A 22,094-nucleotide genomic window follows, 5' to 3' on the forward strand; every position below is an offset into this window, starting at 1 on the left:
CAAACACACATTTGGTTTGAGAAACACCCCACTGTGGTGATTTCAAGAAGTGGCTCAGTTTAACAATGTAAGAACAACGTTTATTCTGGATACGGGAGGAGTACGTTGCTAAGACCAAAGTAAACAGTGTTTAATAACTCCCCAAATACAGACATTCAGCGGACAGCTTCTAGTTTATGTTAGTAACTTCCCACAGCCATCCTACTTCACTACACTGAACTTTACTCTCTCCTATGCCAACAGCACCTCTCCAGGAAGTACAGCCCGGTCAAAACTGCACAGCTTCCTCCCTGTACCAGTCTGTAAAAACAGGGTTAAACCAGAAAAGCCTTGTCACTGTGGATTGCCAAGCTGCCTATGATTTAATGCATCATTTGGAAATTAGGACTTTAAACATACATTCTTATTTCAGGACAAGTGTTTCAAAGTATATTTTATTGACACTCTTCAAACAGCCCGTTGGAAGTAACAAGGTAAAAACCTTCTAGCTTGCATTCAGTGTTAAAACTTGGGAGGTATAAACAGAAGCTTGGAGTAAAAATATGAAGTACATTTCCAATCCCTCAGTGCAGAAAACCAGTAACAATGGTATTTACTCTATGTTAGAAGTGTTCCTATGTTCAATTCCAGATATATGCTTCTCTTCTATATATACTTCTGATAACTTATGTACAAATAAATGTCCAACATCTGTTCTTTAATATAAATATGTAATCTTCATGACTGAAATATTACAACAGTTTGATCAAAAGTATAGAAAAATCATTTTAATATTTTTTCTAATGGCAGTTTAAAAAAATCCCCACCCTTGAACCCAAATGACCTTAGAATGACAAGTGTTTCTTCACCATAACAATACACTGCTCATTCAACATGCAAAGTATTATTGCATACATGAGTCACATGAATTACAACAACTAAGTCTGAAGGAAATGTGCTGTACAGCCCCTTCTAGCGAGTCCTAGCTGTAAGATCATACATATCACAGAAGAAAGCATAAGTACTAGTGTATTTTTAAATAAAACACTACAAACTCAAGTATTGTCCTCGCACTAAGACTTAAGGCAATAAGAGATGGGAAGCTTCAGTCTGGCATAGCTCCATCAAGCTCTCCCTCTTTCCCTATTAATACATTTACTCTAACCTATGAAAAATTATTTTTAGAGGGCTGCTGATGAATTGTTGCTATCCATTAATACAACTCAGTGTGAAGTGATAAGTCAGTAACAAAGTTTAATATCCCCAGTTTCACCGAGCTGATCAAATTTAAGCAACAGTTTACCCACCAGCTAAGTTTTCCAGCATGAATTTCTAAACTGCTATGAGAACAGAGAAAATATTCAATGTATAACCTCTCAGTGTAACTGATTTTATGACTTGAATCCATTCTTGGCATATTCTAGAATTTAAGGGTTCAAAATAGATTTGACAGTCAAATAATATTCAGCTTTACAAAGGACAATTATTTGCAGTAAAAATACTTTTATATAAACATACACACAGTAGATCCAAGTCAACAGGCATTTCTTTATGGCTTTTTTCACTGAGGTACTGTTAAAACATCCAGCAACAGGATGCAAATGTTCTATGGTATAAATGCCACATTCATAAGCTGTACCACCAACCCATGGCAAGTGGCAACAGACTGCAAATCCTGCTTCACTGCAGAATTACAGGAAAAGAGTCTTCCCTGCTATGTGGAGGGTCTCAGTGCAAGCTACAGAAAGCCTTAAAGGCAACTGGCATCAATGGGGGAAACTAAAAATGAAACTCTCACCCTACTCAAAGGAGAAAAACTACTTGTGGCAAACCAGAATCTCATAGTCAGGCTACTTCTTAACATTACCAGCAAATGTAATACTCCAAGGCAGCAAGGGCATATAGCACAGCAGCACTAAGATTTGAAATGTGTCATCAAGCTCTTGCATCTCACCCTAAGCCGAGTGCATGCACAGGCTCAGAGCAGCCAACCTGCGACTGTGACACCACACAGACAAAACACTGTCAGAGGGGAGGGGGCAAGCACATGACTTCTGTTGATGCAACAGCAGACAGAAAACCCCTGGTGACCACAAGTTTATTCCTCAGCTGTCAAAAGCTGATCTGTGAATGCACAGTTAGTTGCACCTTTTGCTGTTTATTTTATGGGGGGGGGGGGGGGGATGCAGACATATTAAGTTACTCGTCACAGAACTTCCATTCCCAGTACTTTTAGCATAAGGGGAAGAGGTGTTAAGATAGTGTGATTGTTGCTGTATGCATTTAGTATTCCACTTTGCAGCAGAAAGCATTCTTTATTGTTTGTTTTTCTTTTTTAAACAGAGTGGCCACATGGCTACGCCAGCCATGACTCCTGTTTTTATTACACCTATGCTAAAAATATGTTTCAGCAACAAATACTGTTAGAGTGAAATGGAAGTTCAAAACACGCTCAGTTAATTATGCCAAGTAGTTCTTTCCAATCAAGGTTTTTTAACCCCACAAACCCACTAAACAGGTTGCAGATGCTCAAGTTCCATATATGAAGATACAGCACAACATTTAAACTCAGAGCTTAGCCACATACAATCCATACTGTAATCTATATACATGTTATGACATATCCCCAGTTAGATCAAGAAATTCGTCATCCCTCCTGACCAAATCATCTTCACCTTCCAAGTCCTTCCAGGTGCTGGTGGGTAAAGCTGGTTTGACAGACTGTCTCTGGAGTAAAGCAAATGGAAACAAGGATGACAAACGGGCAGAATTTCTCGGAGTGGTAACGGAATGTACATCTCCAGAAACAGCTTGACTATGTTCTTCATCCATTTTCACCTGCAAGCTTTGCACCTCCTCCATCAAGTCCAGAATCTTGGCAGTTATAGCTATTGTTCCACCACCGTGAAGCTGGGCTTCGGGGATCCATCGTAAATACCGCTGTGCCCACACTTTGATTTCAGGGCCGTCGATGCGAGGTAACAGAAGGCCATGATAGTCAATAGGTTTGCTGTGCCAGCTATCATAGAACTCCCTTAAATTATTGGGAGGCTCATCTGAAGAATTTATGAACTTGCCAATTCTTCTACCCAGAATGTTTTTAATTAAATAATCTGTTTCCTCCCTGAAAAATCCTCTCTTTGTGGAAGGCTTTGCCTGCGTCAGTGGCAAAGAAAGCTGCCGTTGATGCTTTAAGAGGAAAGACAAGAGAAACACTGAGATAAATATCGATGGGACTTCAGAAAGCAGCTTTGAGAGAAAGAAAATCTTGTATTCAGAAACTACTTGCAAGCAGTAAAGTCACTTCAACTACATAGCAAAGCAGTGGCTGTGTTTAAACTGTTATTTTGATTAATACACCAAAAACCTCACAGAGCACACTCGGTATTGCCAGATACCTTCCCTGCACTAACTATAGCAATGAAGTAACACTGATAAAGCAATCTTCTCTGAAAAAGCCAAATCCTTTCAAGTACTACAAAACCTCCCTGTTTAATTTAAGCTAGTCACAAATCAAGAGCACTTGATTTGTGTTTATGCAGCAGTTCCTTACTCCACCTCTCTTATTGCATAAGAGATTAATGCTGTAGATGATACAGGCAATGCCTCACTCGAGAATGCTTTGTACAGTACAGAATTTAACCAAGGGAGAAATTTCAATTGAAAGAGGTTACTCCAAGTCAACTCCAAGCTCAGTTTTTTCCTGAGTTTGTGCTACTTTCCAGTAATGAGGTGGCCCACCCATAATCTCTCACACCCCAGACAGTTTTTGCTGTTGGTCCCTCTCCCTCTCCGAGTGCACACACACACACTCCAGTTACAGTCAGACAAAATTAGGGAGGCAGTTATAAACCTGATATGTATTTTAGTCTGTGGAACAACAAAATAAACTCCCTTCAAACGTGCCAATGTAACTAACCTGAACGTTAAATCTCATGACTTACCACTACACTTGCCAAAAAGTATGAAGAAAAAGCCCTTAACTTCATGGCTATGAATAGTTGCTGTAAAACAGCTATTTACAACTGAGGTGAATGCAAATTGGGTTCTTAAAATGCAGGTGAATCTGAGGTGTACATGTATTTTATCAGCTAAAAAACCCCCACCTTTGTACCAATACTTCCAGTGTGAGTACATTTGAAATAAGAGATGTGCAAAATATTTCTATCATTTAAAAAAAAAAAAAAAGTTAAGTAGCACATATCTTACTTTGAATCGTGCAGTTTTCCGTTGACTTTTATCTGGTTTTGGTTTCTCTGCATAAAAGGGGTTGTTCAGAAAAGCTTGGGCCTTGGGGTCAAACTGCACAGACCAGTCCCACACAGTAAGAAATCTGAAAGGACCACTTTGTGTCTTGAGGCTTTCACCACTCTGCCAAAACAAACAGGTTACAATTAATACTGTTAGAAAGGAATTCAGACGAAGTCAAGGTGAAATTAAGAAACTGGCTTTTCAGAGAAGAGGCTACAGAGTTGCAACAACACTCTTTTCTTTCTATGTGTTCAGTAAGTGAACAACAGCGCGATTAGACTTTCACAGTTGAAAATAAGGTTAAATAATCTAAGAAAAAAAAGTTTCAAACTTTGGCAAGAGACAGATTCTTCAAACACAGGTAATGTTAGACACTGCAGTTATGCAGTGCTATTCATTTAGATTTTGTGATCAACAATTTATTTATAAAAGACAGTGGTGTTCCCCCCCTTTTTTTGTTTTTTTTAAGTTTCTGTGCAGCCTTGCAGAGGATACTTGCATTGCTTCCAGATTTTTAGTCTGGAGAGAAGCGTAAACCAAATATAAACCAGCAAATGTTGATTTTGGACTACAACTGAAAATACTACACAAGAATTTCATAGATAACCTATCCTAAAGGACACCCAGATATTCCTCTTAGGTTAAGGAGGTCTGTTTTTATTGAAGAGCAATAAACATGAAACTACAGCCACACATGAGAAGTAACAGATTCATTCTGTCATCATAAACTCCTACATCCTGAACTCGACTCCTTACAGCCAAAGTTAGCTTCATTCACCCTTCAGGGCACTTTGATAAGTCTGAAAAGAGGTGCTGCTAGGGAATCAGCTTTCTTGAGTTTTCCTTGCTTCTTAGTCAAACTTGTTCTCCAACACTCTGCATCCACAAAACAACAAATCCTTACCGTACTGGTATCTCTTTGATATTGGGAGTTGAAGAAGAAAGTGCTAAAAACAGGCACATAGAGGCTGTCTGACAGGACAGTTAAGTAAGTTTCTGTGAACTCAAATGCTGGAGGATACTGTTGTACCAACTGCCAAACACAATTTAGCAGGAGCAGAAAAACAGGAGCCTAAGTAAAGAAAATATTGCATCAGTTTCAGGAAAAAAACCTGTTCCATCATGAAGCCTATTTATTTTACAGTATTTAGTGTCTCCAAATACAAGTCTTAAGGCAAGAAGCCTGGTTAACTACAGAACTACTACACATACATTTGGCTGAACTCTGAAGAAGTATCATCTGAGCTACCCTTGACCAACTCTGATAGAAGACATGAGCCCTTTCTACCCTGAAAGATGCCACTGTGCAGCCCATTAAAGCTGGCAAAGCAAAACTAGTTTATAGCAATTCTTGATCAGAACCAAGCAGTTTACACCTATTATTTCTATTCTGTATAGCCATCTGATCTAATCCCAAAATATAAACAAACATGGAGAGGTGAGACTGCAAAATCAGGAGAAGTTGATCTCTGGATGTTACAAGAATAGGCAACTAATTTGAGTTATTTCTATGGAAACTACTACCATTTAACAGTTTTCAAGGACAGAAGATACATGACTTTCAAAAGTCTGCAAGATTAAAGAGAACAAATATAAAATTAAGTTGAAGATACTGCTGACCTCTAAATAGCAAAAATAGTAAAGCTGTAAAAATATCAACCCATAAAACAAAACTAAAAAGATCCTAAGTAACTGTAATTTCTGGGCTAACAGTTAAATCCCTCCTTACACTGAGTAAACTTGTAAGTAGTAAGCAAGGAACGTAATAAAATCATACCTCCTCTTTTTCACTTTTGCGTAAGTGGTTACAGCGATCCAAAAAGCTATGTCCTCCAATTACCCACTCCTTCTGAATAAGGCTCTGAAACCCTGACATTGTTCTGCTGTATGAATCCATCATCACTTGAACCAGACTAGAGATCACACAGCACAGATCAGTAGCAGTCTCTTCTGCAGAAGAGAACAGAAACCATATTATCTACTAGGCCATTCCTAAAACCTTGTGCAAAAAAAGCAATGCGTTGCTATCTTAGCATAAACAAAACTGTATTTCAAGATCAGAGAAACAGAATTTTTTGCAAGTGTTACACCATCAGAGAGAAGTTAATCCATGTTTCCAGTATTTCTGTTTGTAAAAATGTAAGGTTATCTATATATTTACAGTAGGAAAATACTGAGACAATAAAACCTGCAAACCCCAGGCTTTTACTATTATAACTTGGATGCCTTCACCCTGCAGTCTCACACTCCACACACACACCAGTCCTGCTATCCCTCCTTACCCCTCCTATCCTCCATGCATCTTTCCACAAGGTGTGAAACTGCCTTCTCATGCAATATTCATTCTTCATCTTTCAGCTGCCTCCCAAACCCACCTTTTTTTATGTGCTAGGTTTCTCAAATGGCAACATGTGGAAAAAACCCAACTTAGTTACCAACCCAAAAGTAACTTAATGGTTAACATTAAGTTTGGTTTCCTGTGTGATTACTTTACTCGATCTAGGAAAACAAACTACTCAACATGTGTACAGTAAGCATATTCTTTCATTTATTTTTAATGAAGAGACAACGTAGTATTCAGTGTGTACCTAGAACATAGAAAAGTCCTTTTACAAACTTTTCACATTGATGGCCCTCTGTGTAGATATGGTCACACTCCCTCTTAAAGTACAGCAAGGAGTCTGGGAGACCTTTAATAAAATAAATTAGCAAGCAGGAATGCTGCCTCTTCTTATGCATGGCTTTCCTGCCAATTTATCAGCAGTTCTCATTCACATCATATTTCTCTTAGCATGGAACTATGCTTACCAGTTTTCTTTAACTACAGGAATCATTTCCAGAAGCATGAGAGATTTAGGTGTCTGGTGCTTGAATACTTTATGAATTCTACCAAGTCCCTACCATAAGCTTACAGCTTAGATAACTGAAATGAATAAAAATAAATTTTAAAAAATAAATACATAGGACAACTTGATTAAGTTCTTACCTATAAGGAGAACGTTTGTATGCTGCCTTTCAAGACACTCAGCAACTTCTACTGCTTTCTTGAGGACTCTCCTGTTGTGGTACACGAAAAGTTAAGTAATGTTTTCATGGCATTTTTACAATTAAGTTTCTTACATTAGTGTCCCTGAGGCAGGGTTAGAATGCCATACTTGAAACTTGACTATTCCTTTAAAACACAAAACCCATGCTCAGCTAGTGTAAATGAAGAACTGTTTAGCTTCAGGAGCATCTTATCTGCCCACTGATCATGCACTTCCAGTTGTTATATGAAACCCTTTATTCTGGACCAACAGCAGCCATCACTGAAGTATTACAATTGCTAAGAGCCTGATCTTTACTTTGGAAGGAGTCAACATCACTTCATTTAAATTCTCATGTCCTACATAACACATTTCTTCCATAATCTGGTTTTAAGAGGCAGAGGGAAGGATGAGCAATCAGATCTTGTAAACACACAGACAAAATTTATTCAGAATTATCATCACACAAGGAAAAATGAGTGGAATTACAGATCACAAAAACAGATGTAACACTGTTGGTTTCTAGGTCTAAATCTTCATAAAGTAGGTTTTTTTTAGCAAAAGTTTGCACACAAATTAGGGTTCTTGCAACTGCTTAGGTCACTAGTAGAAGCAGACAGTTAACTTCCTAAGTGTGGACTTGTAAGATTCTTTGTTCTAGCATCTAGAACTGCTGAGCGGGCATTCCTACAAACTGCAAGAGCCAAGAACAGGCTAATCCAGGAAGTAACTGGATCCAAGTATGGAAATGACCAGTCTCCAAACAACCTAAGGATAGGAACTTGGTCTGACTTACACTTTAAACTTGTCCTCTTGGTTATGTCAATGAGTTCCTCAACACATGTTCTTCACTAGAACCTCTTATTAAACACACATTTAAATCCTGAATTAATGAGTTGCTAACTATTGATATTTATTAAGACTGGAGGGGACTGGAGCTGACTACAGAAGCACTTCATGGTTAACAAGCTGATCACAAATAAACTGACAGATAAAAGAGCTAGCACAAAGCAACACTGAAAACAAATAAAACTCCTCAGCATTCCACTATAACAAGCCTTAAGTTAGCCAATATCATTCCAACACTTACTCACTGTGGACTGCTGAGAGAAGAAAAAAAAAGAACTTGAGGAACAATCAGGACAGGAAGGGGACAAAACTGAGAACAACTGTCTTTTTATAAACCTTTGGTGGGCTAACATCTTGAACACTGCAGTTCATCCCGTCCTAAAGGATATTGCAGAAGTAGAGAGTACAGAGAAGAATGGCAAGGCTAGTCAGAGACATGGAACAGGTTTCATGCAAGAAACAAACAGGATTGTTTAGCTTGGCTCAACAATCACAAGAGGATAACAGTGCAGGAAGGAAATTACTAGATCTATAATTTTTAATAGGTTTGCTGGAAGAATATTTATTGGAATGATCTGCTGCTCCTCACATCCTTTACTGTGGGAGGCTTAACACAAACCTGCACTGTGAAAAACACTGTCTCAAGCTGCAGAAAAAAGATATATAAATGGGACCGTAAGTCTGTGTTAATTCTTTTTCCTACTGGTGCTAAAGAATGTTGTTATATTTCAAGAAACCAGTCAGAAAATCCACTAAAAATGTATTTATCAACAATTTGAAACACAGAAAGCTGAGGATATAGCAAACCTGATTATCTCTAGCCAGTTTGTGCTCTCCAGTAATGAAAACCATTTTACATCAGTTGCCCAGAAGTCTGTACTGTTATCTGCAAAAAAACCCAAAACAAAAAAATTGGTTTGTTCACATATATGTAGTGCTAATTAATAGCCATCCATGGTACTACCCTTCAGTTATGAACCAATATAAACCAAGCAATACTAAGGAGTCAACAAGTACCAATCAGTGTTAAAGTTGACACCTTATAACTAAATAAGGAAACAAAGCAGTCCTACAAACACCAGTAAAGTTTTACAGCACCATAAGCTTTTAGAAAAAGTATGCGGAAGGTTCATAGCAATCAAACCAGGTAAATAAACCTGATGAAAAAATGTGAAAGGACAAGAAAATAAATTTACTCAGAGATGATGATCTATATAAAACTTAACATAAGGAGGCTGGATTTTGAAAGCCATTACCCTCAGAGCCAGAAATGTCAATGGGTTTTACAAGTAGGTTACACAAACTTATGGAATGTAAAACTACCTGAAGGTTTTAAACAGTTTTCACTGCAACTGAAGATTCATGAAAATACATAAAAAAGAACAGCTAACAAACTGGAAGGCCAATTACCATACCCCAAAGTTATTAAAGTCTTACAAATTTCATTAGAATTTCTACAAATTTTTAAAATGTAACCTAAGTCTCCATTGTTTTTATTTCTATCAAAGCCAGTAAACAGAAATTTGAAAGCTCTCACAATTTGATGCAGTCAATTAAAACCAGAATACATTGCCTTTCCTGCATGAGCCAAACCTTGAAGCCCAAGGTCTGACAGTTCTACTACTGAGAAACCACTGATACATACCACACTTCCCTCCTTCCCACCCTTCCCAGGATAGCTTCAGTTCTGCATGTTTCTGTGCAACTGCTCACCTCCCAAAGTCTCTCCATACACTTCCAATATTTAATTCCAGCCTATATACACTTGTCTCTTCTGCATCTTTCATCTATGATCCTCAAGTACAAAGGCACATTATCTATTTTGTTCCTGTAGCTGTTCTGCCCCCATGCCTCTGCCCCTCACCCTGTTCACTACACTTGAAGTCTTCCTTTCCCCAAGTCTTTTCACCCTGACCATAGAAACTAGTTCTCTACAAAAGCATAGGAATGCACCTTCAAAGCTCCCTAGTGAGCTCTCCTCACAGTACATGTAGTTTTCACCCATCTCACCACCTTTGCAGAATTTCTTCCCAATATCTAATCTAAACCTTCCTGCTCCTCCTTGTCCTGCCACTACATGCCCTTGTCAAATGTCCCTCTCCAGTCTTCTTTAGGTACTTTTAGGTACTACCTTTAGGTACTGGGCAGTGCTATAAGGTCTCCCTGGAGCCTTCTCCTCTCCAGGCTTAAGAACCCCAACTCTCAGCCTGTCCTCATAGTAGAGGGGATCCAATCCCCTGAGCATCTTCATGGCCCTGCTCTAGACTCACTCCAACAGCTCAACATCCTTCTTACGCTGAGGACCCCAGAGCTGGATGAAGGGCTCCAGATGGGATCTCACCAGAGCAGAGCAGAAGGGCAGAATCACCTCCCTTGCCTTGCTGCCCACCCTGCTTTGGATGCAGCTCAGGACATGTTTGGCTTTCTGGGCTGTGAGTGCACATTGCCAGGTCAAGTTACCTAAACCAAATTAGCTAAGCATGTAGAGGACACAAATAATGGTTAACATGTTTAGACTTTAAAAGAAAGCAAAGAGGCAGTAAATTTCTGTAAGATCTTAGTACTTCTGCAAAAGGTTACCCGAATGTTTTTCTCAGACTTGTCAGTGCATAGTGCTATACTCAGTAAGGTACAGTCTACTAACAAACCTTATTTAAACAGCCATAAGACAAAAACACCTACTGGATTGCAGTTTTAACACATTCCCTTTTGCACCAATAGAAGACAATAATACAGTCACATCACTCAAATATGCAATATTTCCTGAGAGATGTTAAATGACTCAAATTCAAGCTTTGGCCTTTTTCATATAGGAAGATATAGGAAAAGGATGAGTTACCAGAAACTACATTAATAGATGGGTATTTATTTTTAGCTCTTAAGATTCACTGCGGATTTGACAGTGTATTCTGGACAAAATCCTCAGTTTGAAACTCTGGCAAATACCTCATATTGCAAGGTGGAGTGGAACTTTCTTATGTCAAGAGGTGAGGTCAAAGTACTGTTTCATGGTGGCGGAAGAGTTAAAAAGAGTCTCAAAAAAGCCCCCTGAAAGTCTGGAGTACACTTTCTCATGGATCCCATTTTACTCCTTTCAAGTGGACAAAATTTAAGCAGCATCGCAGCATCATGTTTTGGATGTGACTAATGTACAACAAAAGCCAGGGCAAAAATTAATCACCATTTAGACTCAACACAGCACAAAGTGTAAAGGTTGACACTTAACATTCAACTTCAATGGACCATGGACAACTGAAAAAAATCTCTATGAACTTCACTCCAGCTAGCGCATTCCAACTAACAGGCACCCTCTTTAAAAGTAATTTTCAGATACAGCTTAGCAAGAGGTAGTTAAGTCTAAGAACAATAAACCTTCATTAATGTGCCAGAAGTAAGCACAGTATTCAGTTACACATTTTAAAATCTTCTTTTAGCCACCCTCAAAAGCAAGACAGTGCAAAAATGACTGCATTCATGAGACGTGGCACAGCCTTGTTATGCTTTGCTTTAAAATTTGACTTACCTATCAAAAACAGCTGTTTAAATCTTGTATATGCAGTCTGGATATCTTGCAGAGATGGAAGGCTGCTCGACAAGTCATCTACCCTCAGGAGTTCGTAGGGAGGTTTGCTAATTGTCTTATAGATTCTAAATCAAATCATTAAAAGATTAAAGCCTTCTGCTTCACAAGTCAAATAATGCAGCAACTATTATCACTGAAGACAAAGTTAATAGGCATGGTTTGGGAAAGAGCTGTAATATCAAGAGATAGACACTGTGGAAAGCTAATGGCATCCATGCATTTTTAAGAGCTGTCTGAAAGGTTGCCTACAAGCTTATAACAAGATTTGATGCTTTTAACCATTACACCAGTAAAATTACATTCGTGCCTATTTGTACAGCTACAAATATTGTAAGCACTATTTGATTTTTACTTCTGCTTGTTTAGTATTATCTTCACTAGACACACCAAAATTACTTTACTAGCAGGCTACTAGAAATGAACCCAGAAAGAAGAGATAGACAGAAACACCCAAACCTCCCAGTAGAAGCTTACGATTTCTCCTGACTTCTACCAACCAAATTGCATTCTGATACCTAGCTGCCAGGTCTGCTAATGAAACACACGAGTTAAAGAAAATTTGGACTCAGGCAAGGCAATATACATTGCATTTCCCTATGTATCTGCTATTTTTTTCCCTTGAAGGAGAGGAAAAAATACCAGACCAGATGAAGCTTTGATTTGGACTCAGAACATCCACTCTCATTCAGGTTCCAGAGCTCAGATGAACATCAGCTTAATAAATATGTCTGCTGTCATGCTGGCTTTTTATTGTCAAGGCCTGGGAAAAGTTGTTCTAGCTCGTACTTCACAAGTGAAGCCTTGTGGGCACTTTTCCAGGCAGGACAGAGTGCTTTGTTTCCTGTATGTTGTAGCACAGAAACCTGTTTTAAGTGAGAACTACAGGCATCCACATCAGAAACACAGCTTACTAGACCTACCGGAAGGTGCCAGAGATCAAAACACTGAGGGAAAGCAATCACTGGTCAAATACAATACTTCTTGCAAGTGAAGTAGTAAAGAAGTAAACAACTTGTGCTGGAAGATCTGGCTCTGAACAGCTTTTTCAATAAGATAAGCTGTAATTATAAACATCAGCTTTGTGCCTGAGTTGCAGCTACTGTTACAATAGCATGTTATCACACCCTCAGGGACAATTTGCATATATATTTTTAGATACTAATGGTAGAGCACCAGAACTCCACAGCAAAGAAAATCAGCAGTACTAGCCTAAGTTCAGATGACCGCAGGAAAGGGATAAAAGTATCAGTTGATGCCTTGTAACAGCTCAGTATTAGTTTTACTTGGTTTTGCATCATGAAATAGCATTAGAGTTCTGAGTCACAATGTTCCCCATTTCACATGAGAAGCATTAGAAACTCTGTAGGAAGAGTCAAAAGCCTTTCCTATGCAAGTAATTTTATAAACAAAAGAGTTTTAAGAACCCAATAAAGATACTTTCTGTTAGTTCTGTGTGATTAACAGGCCCTTCATCTTTGAGGAGCAAGGAGCTGATGTTGAATATATAGACTGTACACACAAGTGATTAAAAGCTCGCTGCTAAGAGAAGTTCTCTCCAGGACACCCAACAGGTTAAAAAGAGCCAAAACCAAAAAGCAACAAGCCATTACCATAATTCTCAGTCAGGCAGCTGTGCTCCTTCCATTAAATTAAACTTTGCATTTTTCAAACTGCTGAACTAATTCAGTTCACTGCCTCAGCTGAAAAAGCTTTGTCTGACCTCACATCTGAAAGCTGCAGTAGTGAACTGCTACGTTGTCTCAAGAGATTTTAGATCACTTTGTCTGAAGTTATTTAAGAACACAAACCTAGTTCTCAGAAGATGGCAAGAGTCTTAAAAACTCAGCTTGCAAATCCATGTTCAGAGACAGAGTACATTTCTCCCACTTGCAAAGAGAACTGAGCCCATCAGTTAATGGTACTTTAACTGCACTTAACACCTACAGGCTTTGGTGCTGCTCGTCCTAAATAACACACCATAGTTTGTAGAGAGAACCCTCAGACATGTATACATATTTCCACAAAAAAGCCTCCAGTGAAGCTCCAGTCCTGTAAAACTGACCAATGACGTGGAGTCAAGCGCCTAAACACACTCCACTATAGAAAACTAGATCTAGAACTTGTTTCCTGATGTGTGAAAGCTTAAGAGATACAGCATATATGGAAAAAGAGAAGCAAGGTCCATACCAAGCAAAGTGTTGTGGACAGAATAGCTATTACTGACCCATCCAAGAAGGCTTTTTGCATTTGTGAAGTGCTGTCATCCTGTTCTTTGGGAAATGCAGACATTTTGAGAAGAGCAGCACCGTTATGGCAAGACCAACACCAAATCTGCAGAAAGACATTTACCAGGTGATAAAAATTAGTAAGTTGTCCCATACAAAATATTTGCCTAAGTGACTGAGTGATTACACAAGAAATTTCTCAATGCTGTGTGCTTCACTGAGTTTTGATGTGTTCAAAAGCTATATCGCTAGAAGCAAACCTACACCTGCACCAAAATTACATGCCTCAGTACACCATGTTACCATTTATAAGTTTTAAGTGGAGTTCTAAATTCATACAAACACAAGAAAACAAAATGTCAGATTATATAAAACCACTATTTTCTCAACTGCCCTCACAGGTTAAAAAAAATTGATCAAAAAGTGTGTGGCCAAAATACGTTGGAATATATGCTGCTGCAAGACAGCACTTGTAAGTAACTTAATATATTTTATCCATCAGTTTCTCCACAGAGATAGCAGTTTTTTCTTATAGTTCAGCCTTAAGATAACTCGCAACAGATGCGATGATATGCCTTTCCAAGTGAACTATGCGTAAAGGGTCGTCATCTGGGCATACAAAATATAATATTAAACACTCCAAAACTAAATCAGATTGCCTAGTCACAGGTACTCCTTGTAGCAAACCAGTCCTCAAAGCTTCTTACTTAAGCTTCTTACTTCTCTTTACACAGTTTCTTGACTCACAGATAATTCTTGAAATTCTTAAGCTCATCTTTAAATTTCTTGTGAAGAGAGAAGCAAGTATTGTTTTCAACAGGAGTATCACACAAGGCAAACTTGTGTGGGAAGATGGAGTTCTGCTATCAATTCACAGTAACCAAGGGGTGCACCTCAGAAGGATGCAGGAAACTCACAATCATCAAGAGTGGAAAAAGTTACTACACTGTCCTTCCACTGCCTTCTCAAACCACTTTAATATGGTCAAGCTATCTTTACATTAGCTTCACAAAAGTAATTTGGAAACAATCAGAAGAGTTCTACAGGGCCTCTGAACAGTGGACGAGGGAAGAGCTACAAATGCTGTCATCTATCCTGTTAAAACAGGTCCAGAGGAGAGACACAAAGGTGATCTCAGCCCGTCTCTATAGCTCTGATCATCCAGGGAAGAAAAGGCTCTGGGAAGACCTTATTGTAGCCTTTCATTACTTAAAGGGGATTGTAAGAAAGCCCAGGAAACATTTTTTAATAAGTCCCGTGTGTGGACTGTGATAGAACAAGGGGTAATGGTTTGAAACTAAAAGACAGTAGATTTAGAACTTTAGATTTAGATACAAGGAAGAAACTTTTTAAAATGAGGGCAGTGAAAAACACTGGATGGAACAGGTTGCCCAGAGAGGTGGTAGATGCCCAGAAACATTCAAGGTCAGGTTGGACAGAGCTCCGTGCAGCCTGATCTAGATGTTTCTGTTCATTCCAGAGGGGGACTGGACAAGATGATGTTTAAAAGGGTCCCTCTCAACCCAGACTATTCAGTGATTCTATGAATGCAAGATGGAACTTAAAAAAAAAAAAAAAAAAAAAAAAAAGACAACCAACTAACAAACCAAAACACTTCTGTTTGTGTGTAAGAGCTAGTGTAATATGTCTCTGACCCTGAGACAAATTGAACTGAACTTTAGGCAGGACAATACAGTACCATCTTCTCCACGGACCAATTAATTTAACGGCATGAAATGAACATGGGTTTCCTTGGCAAATCTGACAGACATGCAGCAACTGAGGCAAGACTTCACAGGTGAGATTGCTTTGCTCCTTGCTTCCATCTACTCAGTCTTACTGGTTCTGAAACTACAAGGTAGGAAGCCAAAGCCACCTTGCTACAGGGTGCAAACCAGTATATTTAACTTATTTTCTGTTGGACTGGTAGAACTAGTTTTTCTGTTGGGTTACTTGACTTTGTAGAAGTGCTGCATCATCACAGCCATATCATTTACCAGCACCCAAGCCAGGTAACTGGAGGTATTCACCCTCACCTTACATGCATGGTCTCCAATGCAATATCCAAACAGCATTTCAAGTCCTACATCCTGCCCCAGACAGATGTCAGTACAGCCTCATGAAAAACAGGCCGATGGACAGACAGACTAGTAGTATTTGTATTCTATAGGAAGACTGACATCCAATGTAAGAAAATAGGAACTGTGAACAGTAAACACATATTTTGCTGTTATGTCTTTGCTACGTATTATTCTGTATTTCACTAAACAGGGTACTTTGAGCACTTCTCCTTCCAACATCTGTTTCCCTTGAGTAGATGGCCAGGGATATTCAACATGTAAACTGTTGAAACAAGTTCTGAAATAATATGCTGTCACATCTGAAATGCTAGTTGAAATTTTGCCATCTCAGTAAGATTTCTTACCCTCAGCCATGCACATACTTACAGGAATGCCTCTGCCTTCATACTTCAAGATACTCTCTTCAGAAATGCATATGGGAACAACAAAATACAAAGGCAGCCTGAGATAAGAAAGGAGAGTTTCTTGGTCTTAAAAACTGAACAAAGAACAATTTCCAAGCTTCTTTTAATGATGGTGAGTGTTCTAGCCCACACGCTAATTAAATATTCATTCTTACTGCTATAATAATCTTTCCAACCAGATAATTATTTTCCTCAATGCTGTCCCTTTATTTTCAGCTGGGCAAGGTATTTTTTTCCAGTCTTGAACTCAATTATTTTCCCTGCAACATTCCCCTGTCTTTCCAAGGTTGCAGTTAAGTACTACATTTAACTGTAACCCCTAAGACTGATTGTAAAGACCACCTTATTTTTCTCATGCTTTGTTATTTCAAAAGATACCCTTGCAGTATTAGATAACTACTCCTGTTTCCAGGCCTTTAAAGCAGTTCATATCCTAATTCAAGAATGTAATTTAATATATTATGGATTTCCAGCGTTAGCCAAGATTATTTATGTTCAAGGCCCAGAGAAGGAACTAAGGTAAGTACTCTCAAACTTGGTTTGGGTCTCTCAAGACAGTTGTAAAATAAATAGTTACGACTTGTTTGAATGTTGGTATTCATTTCCAAGATTTGTGAAGCCTTCCAAGATTTGACAAAACAAAAGTAGTATACAAAGCTTTGTACACATTCTAAAGGGTTCACCTACAGATGCTACCCAGCTAACCTGGTAGCTACACTCAGCAACACAACTTAACCTCCACCAGCACATTTTGCAGATACACTTTAAACCAGGTACTCTTTCCCCATCCAGCCCCCCTTAGCTAAATTAGTGAAAAATCTCTAGGGCATCTAACTTGAAATTTTACCAGAGTAAAGGTGCAGGACAGAGAAAGTGTCATCCTAAGCAGTATGACAGCAATGTAAGTCCCAGACCTACATATTTCCTATTCCATTTTAAGTTGGACCTGCACAAAGCTTGACTGATCAAGGCCCTGAGTAGTCTGACCTACTGTTGAAATTAACCCTGCTTGAGCTGCAAGTTGTGTAAGATCACCTCCTGAGGTCACAAATCTAAGTATTACATAAGTAAAAATGGAAACCAGATCCTAAAATGAGCCCTAAACAACTGTATAATCCTCAGCATCAAAACTAGCACTGATTTTTGCAAATCCGAGGTTCACTATTCATTAGGGCAAGCTTACTTTTCAGACACCCTGTAGCCTTCATTGGTGGTCACTGCTTTGTATTTCACATTCCCTTTGGTCCGCTCCAGCTCATCACGCCAGTCCTCGAGTGTATCAAACATCACGGTTTGGTTTCTTCCATCTGTCAGACATTCAATAATGTTAACTTTGCAGATTACCAGGAACTCTTAACACAAAAGCATTCCTATAAAATGGAGTTGGTTACCACTAAGGCACGGAAGCAAAACCTCTTGTGTACAGAAAGTCAGAGAAAAAATGTCTTTTGTACACCACAATGTCTGATCTTTAATAAGAAACCTTTTGTCAAATACTGCTGTGGCTAATAACTTCAGGAATAGTTTTTTCTACAGAAAATAATCAGTTCTCACAGAACTCCCATGAAGTTGAAGCTGTCCTCACATCCAGCCTAAAATCCAGGATACTGTGCAGCAAATACCATTTTACTCTAAAGCTGCTGACTGGCATCTAATAAATATAGGTTTAAATGAAGAATTCACAGTCATACCAAAAACCTTTCTACAAAAATTCAGATACTGCATTTCATTTAAAGCTCATTCTTTTATTATGGAGTTTTTGAATTGAACAGAACATCTCAGGCACTTGATAAGAGCAGAAAATTGATTACATCAATTCAGTGGCAGTAATTTCAGCTGAGAACCTTTCCTGTAATTATATTTAGCCACCCCAGCAACAGTTATGACAGCAACTTGATTTAGCCTCAAATCTTGTATAATAACCATATAATTTATGGAGAAATGTCAATTGTTTTAGGCACACATCATAGTTAAGTAACATCCTGCAACATCAGCTAACCCTGAAATACCAAACAGAGCTAGAACTTCCAGCGAAGACACAACGACTTGAAACTTTCCACTGTAAGATGATAAGGTTGATGAAAAATTTACAGCTTGAAAGAGAACATTATTAACGAGCTCTTACAGAAAAGTTACAATTTTAAAAGTATCAGGCCATAAGGGGCATAAGAAACAATTTCTAAAGTTTACTTGGTTTATCCTGTAACAATTTTGTAAAGGATGAGACTTGGACACTTAGCATTGAAAACAGATATTAAAGTATGAAAGAATTCTGGCACAGCACTTCAGTGTAGCTATAAAGACTAGGCTTCTCCCACATTTGCCCCGTCTCTCCCTGGAAAAGCTTAGCCTTTCTGATGTTTGTAGCTGAAACTGAACACCAGTTAAGAGGTAAAGCCTGCAGCAAACACCCGAGCCAGCAACGTGCCCTTGCAGCAAAGGCAGACAGTATATTCTTGGGCTGCATTAGGAAATCCACAGCCTACCACCTGAATGAAGTGACCATTGTTCTCAGCCTGCAAAACTGAAGGGGGAGCTGAAGGGCTCCCCACAGGCACAGGCTTCCTGGGCCAAGCCCAGTGAAGGCCCATTGTCTTCAGTGAAGGGCTCAAAGCACCTGGTATGAGGAGAGACAGAGCCAGGATTATTCAGGCTGCAGAGAAGCAGGCTCAGCAGGGGCACAGAGCGGGAAGAAATCTTCCCAGTGTATATAAACACCTGACTGTGAGTGGAAGCATGGGAGAAGAACACAGAAGATGAATCTAGACTAAGTGACATGACAAAAAGCAGTTATGCACAACCTGAACTGCAGCAAATTCCATTTAAATGTAACACAAGGAGGGTCAAATAATGTAACAGACTGTCCAGAAGGGCTGTGGATGTATCTGAAACCCACCTGGACATGACCCTGGTAAGCAGCTGGAGTTAACCCTACTCTGAACAGGGGCAGATGGACAGGAACACAACTAGATGAGCTTTAGAGGTTTCTTCTCATCTCAGTGATTCTGAATTCCTTGACATATTTTGCTAACTGCCTATTAATACCTTGCACACATCAAAACTTCCCTCTGTGAAAGGAATAGATGTTGCTGGTGCAATGAGGATCAGGCTCCTAATTCAAAACAGCACTACTGAAGTCTGAACTGTGGAACGCTAGAAAGTGTGCTGACAACTTTTTTATCTTCAGTTTTTCAGCTTATTTTATTATTCAGGCCAGTTTGATTAAGAGGGAAGATTATGTAATAAATCAGCTTTATGAGGAAGTGAGAAGTCTTCCAGAATCTTGCTATGCAAACCTATGCTTTTTTTGCAGTTGCCTGGAAGCATCATATTGCTTGCAAATGAGAGCAAAAAAGGGAAATACTTTTTTGATACGATGCCATTGCAAATGCAATAATTTCAGAATTAAGAGCAGGAAGTTTGGTTCACAGCAATAGTACAGGAAAAACCACACTGATAAAATACACAAAGTATTTTGAGGATGAGCCACGTGAAAAGTATTTGCACATATTGGTCACAGTAAGTTTTCAGTCTGGGGTGCTACTCTTGCTTGGAAAATTTCTGTGCAGCTACCTGAAGGACACAGACTCCAACAGAAGACAGTTTAGAGATTTTAAACAAGTCTAACAAGGGAAAAATTACCCTTCTGAGACTATCTGCCAGCAGGGCAGAGTCAGAAGCCAAGCATGCACTCAAATACTAAACATCCCAGACTGCTTAAGGAACTAACTATGCAACAGATCAAAAATACAAAAACATTTACCTGTGTTGTTTGGGGCAGCTGATGCATAAGAGAACAGAAACAAACGTTTAAGCAGCTTAGGAGTCTGGCTATGATGAACTATACCACTGACGATCTAGAAAAGGACCAAAAATTAACACCTAAACACACACACCAAGACTGTCAGTGTTAAAAATGTGATTTTTTTTTTTTTTGGTCACCTCCTCCATCCAGGTTTTAAACAAAACTGATGGATTCTATCCCCAGATAGAAAACTGACTTCTAGTAAGCTTTCTCTGTGGTCTGCAAGACACTATACCTACTTAGCCTAAGTAGTATTATATATGTTCAACTTCCAGAATTACTCATATTCAAATAAAACCAGTAGACTCCTAGTTTGGAGTTCAGATTAACCTGTCAAAAGAACTGAAGTTATCAAGAAACTAACAGCTTTCATAACAAAAAGGATGAAGTCTAAAATATAGTGAAATTACACGTCACAAATAGAACAGCTTTACAAGTTTGCCTGAGCTGAAGCTGATTTCCTGTAGCACTCTAAAGTTCCAGTTTTCTTTAAAGCGCCAATGCATCTGATCCTTTAAATGCTACACATAATGACATTTAATGAAATCAGTCTTTTACTTTCTCAGAGGTGATTAGAGCAAATTTTTTAAATAATCGGAAAATACTTAAAGTTTCAGGGATCTCTCATGCTGAATTTCACCCTTCTCTCATCCTCAAAATTAAACACCCAATGCTGAGCTTAAAAATAGAAAAACAAATTAAGTTACTATACTTACTCTTTTCACTTCCTCTTCTTTTGTGTATCTCAGGCAGAAATTAAATACTCTAAGGTCTTTACAGTAGATAATTAACCTTTCTGGGTATTTTCTCAGCTGTCCGGTTAGAAGTTTCTTTTTCTCATCATAAACTGTAAAATTAAAAAGCCTAAGTAAATATCAAAAAGATTATGTGCCATCTGTTGATACAGTCGTACCTGCTTGACTCTTCACAATTCTCAATAAACTAATTTAAGCCCAAGTTTTAGCAAGAGAAAACAATTATCCTACAACACAGAATGGCACACCCTTGTATTAATGTACTCAACCTTTTCTTTTGAACCCCTCAAATTACTTCATACAAGGTAGAAAACAAATTTGTAGCAAACCATCTGACAAGCACTCCTTGATTTACCTGAAAATTAAAACCTCATTTTCTCTCTCCTTTAATATGTTGAAGATATCATGGATCTCACAAAACAAAGTTCCCTTAGACAAACAAGAAGTATTGCTTGGGAATTTGGTACCTGTACTGTTCTGCAGTGCTACTGCTCAAATGAAGTGAATACCTCCACATTTACAGGAATAGTTGATACACTGGAAGATTTTTGTGCATGAAACTTAAGAGACTTTTCACAGTACACTCTCTGGTTTGAATCATTGTACTTTGAAGGAATTGCTCAGTCTCTCCCAGCAAGATAATTAATCAAATTAATTCAGTCAAATAAATTAAAATTAATTTGACAAGCTTAAGGATAAGACTGGGTTTTGAGAGATTTCCTATCTGTCATTTCATCATTAAATACAACTGCAGCTGCTTGTTCCAGACTACACAATCCTAGTTTCCAAAGCGACAAATCTATCAGTTTTCTAAAAACTTTGTACATGTAAAAGGAGCGCTACAAAACACCTCAGAGGAGAAAAGCTGACCTACCTCCATAGATTTGATCTACACATTGCAGGGTTATGTCATTTTCTCCTACAATTTTATTCTTAAATTCTGGCTCCTAGAATATAAAAAAAAAAAAAAAATTCTTAGAAATGTCACACTACTAAGCAGTAGCACCTCCTCACAAGCAAAGGATGCACTCAGTACATTAATATCAGCATCACTTCTTATTCTTATAAGCTATGTAAGGCAGAACACTGAAGAATAGTTATTAAAATACAGACAGATGCAGGTTACACAGACACAG

At 38.5% G+C, this 22,094-nt stretch overlaps 1 protein-coding gene across 1 annotated transcript in view; it reads right to left on the reverse strand.

The window, feature by feature from the left end:
* Window positions 1-420: 420 nt before the first annotated feature.
* MTMR12 (myotubularin related protein 12) overlaps window positions 421-22,094 on the reverse strand; it is a 32,533-nt gene continuing 10,859 nt past the window's right edge. Inside the window, exons 4-16 of the mRNA XM_027907146.1 lie at window positions 21,833-21,905; window positions 20,920-21,050; window positions 20,162-20,255; window positions 17,582-17,705; window positions 16,361-16,436; window positions 13,913-14,019; window positions 11,629-11,753; window positions 8,913-8,991; window positions 7,217-7,287; window positions 6,008-6,180; window positions 5,135-5,302; window positions 4,189-4,350; window positions 421-3,168 (exon numbers count right to left, since the gene is read on the reverse strand). Of these exons, the coding sequence (XP_027762947.1) occupies window positions 2,593-3,168; window positions 4,189-4,350; window positions 5,135-5,302; window positions 6,008-6,180; window positions 7,217-7,287; window positions 8,913-8,991; window positions 11,629-11,753; window positions 13,913-14,019; window positions 16,361-16,436; window positions 17,582-17,705; window positions 20,162-20,255; window positions 20,920-21,050; window positions 21,833-21,905 (1,959 nt within the window). The 3' untranslated portion in view covers window positions 421-2,592. The remainder of the gene's footprint in view (window positions 3,169-4,188; window positions 4,351-5,134; window positions 5,303-6,007; window positions 6,181-7,216; window positions 7,288-8,912; window positions 8,992-11,628; window positions 11,754-13,912; window positions 14,020-16,360; window positions 16,437-17,581; window positions 17,706-20,161; window positions 20,256-20,919; window positions 21,051-21,832; window positions 21,906-22,094) is intronic.

This window comes from Empidonax traillii, unplaced genomic scaffold, assembly GCF_003031625.1.
Source record: "Empidonax traillii isolate 1590-97213 ecotype Southwest subspecies unplaced genomic scaffold, ASM303162v1 scaffold26:size2357266, whole genome shotgun sequence".
Taxonomy (NCBI): Eukaryota; Metazoa; Chordata; class Aves; order Passeriformes; family Tyrannidae; genus Empidonax; species Empidonax traillii.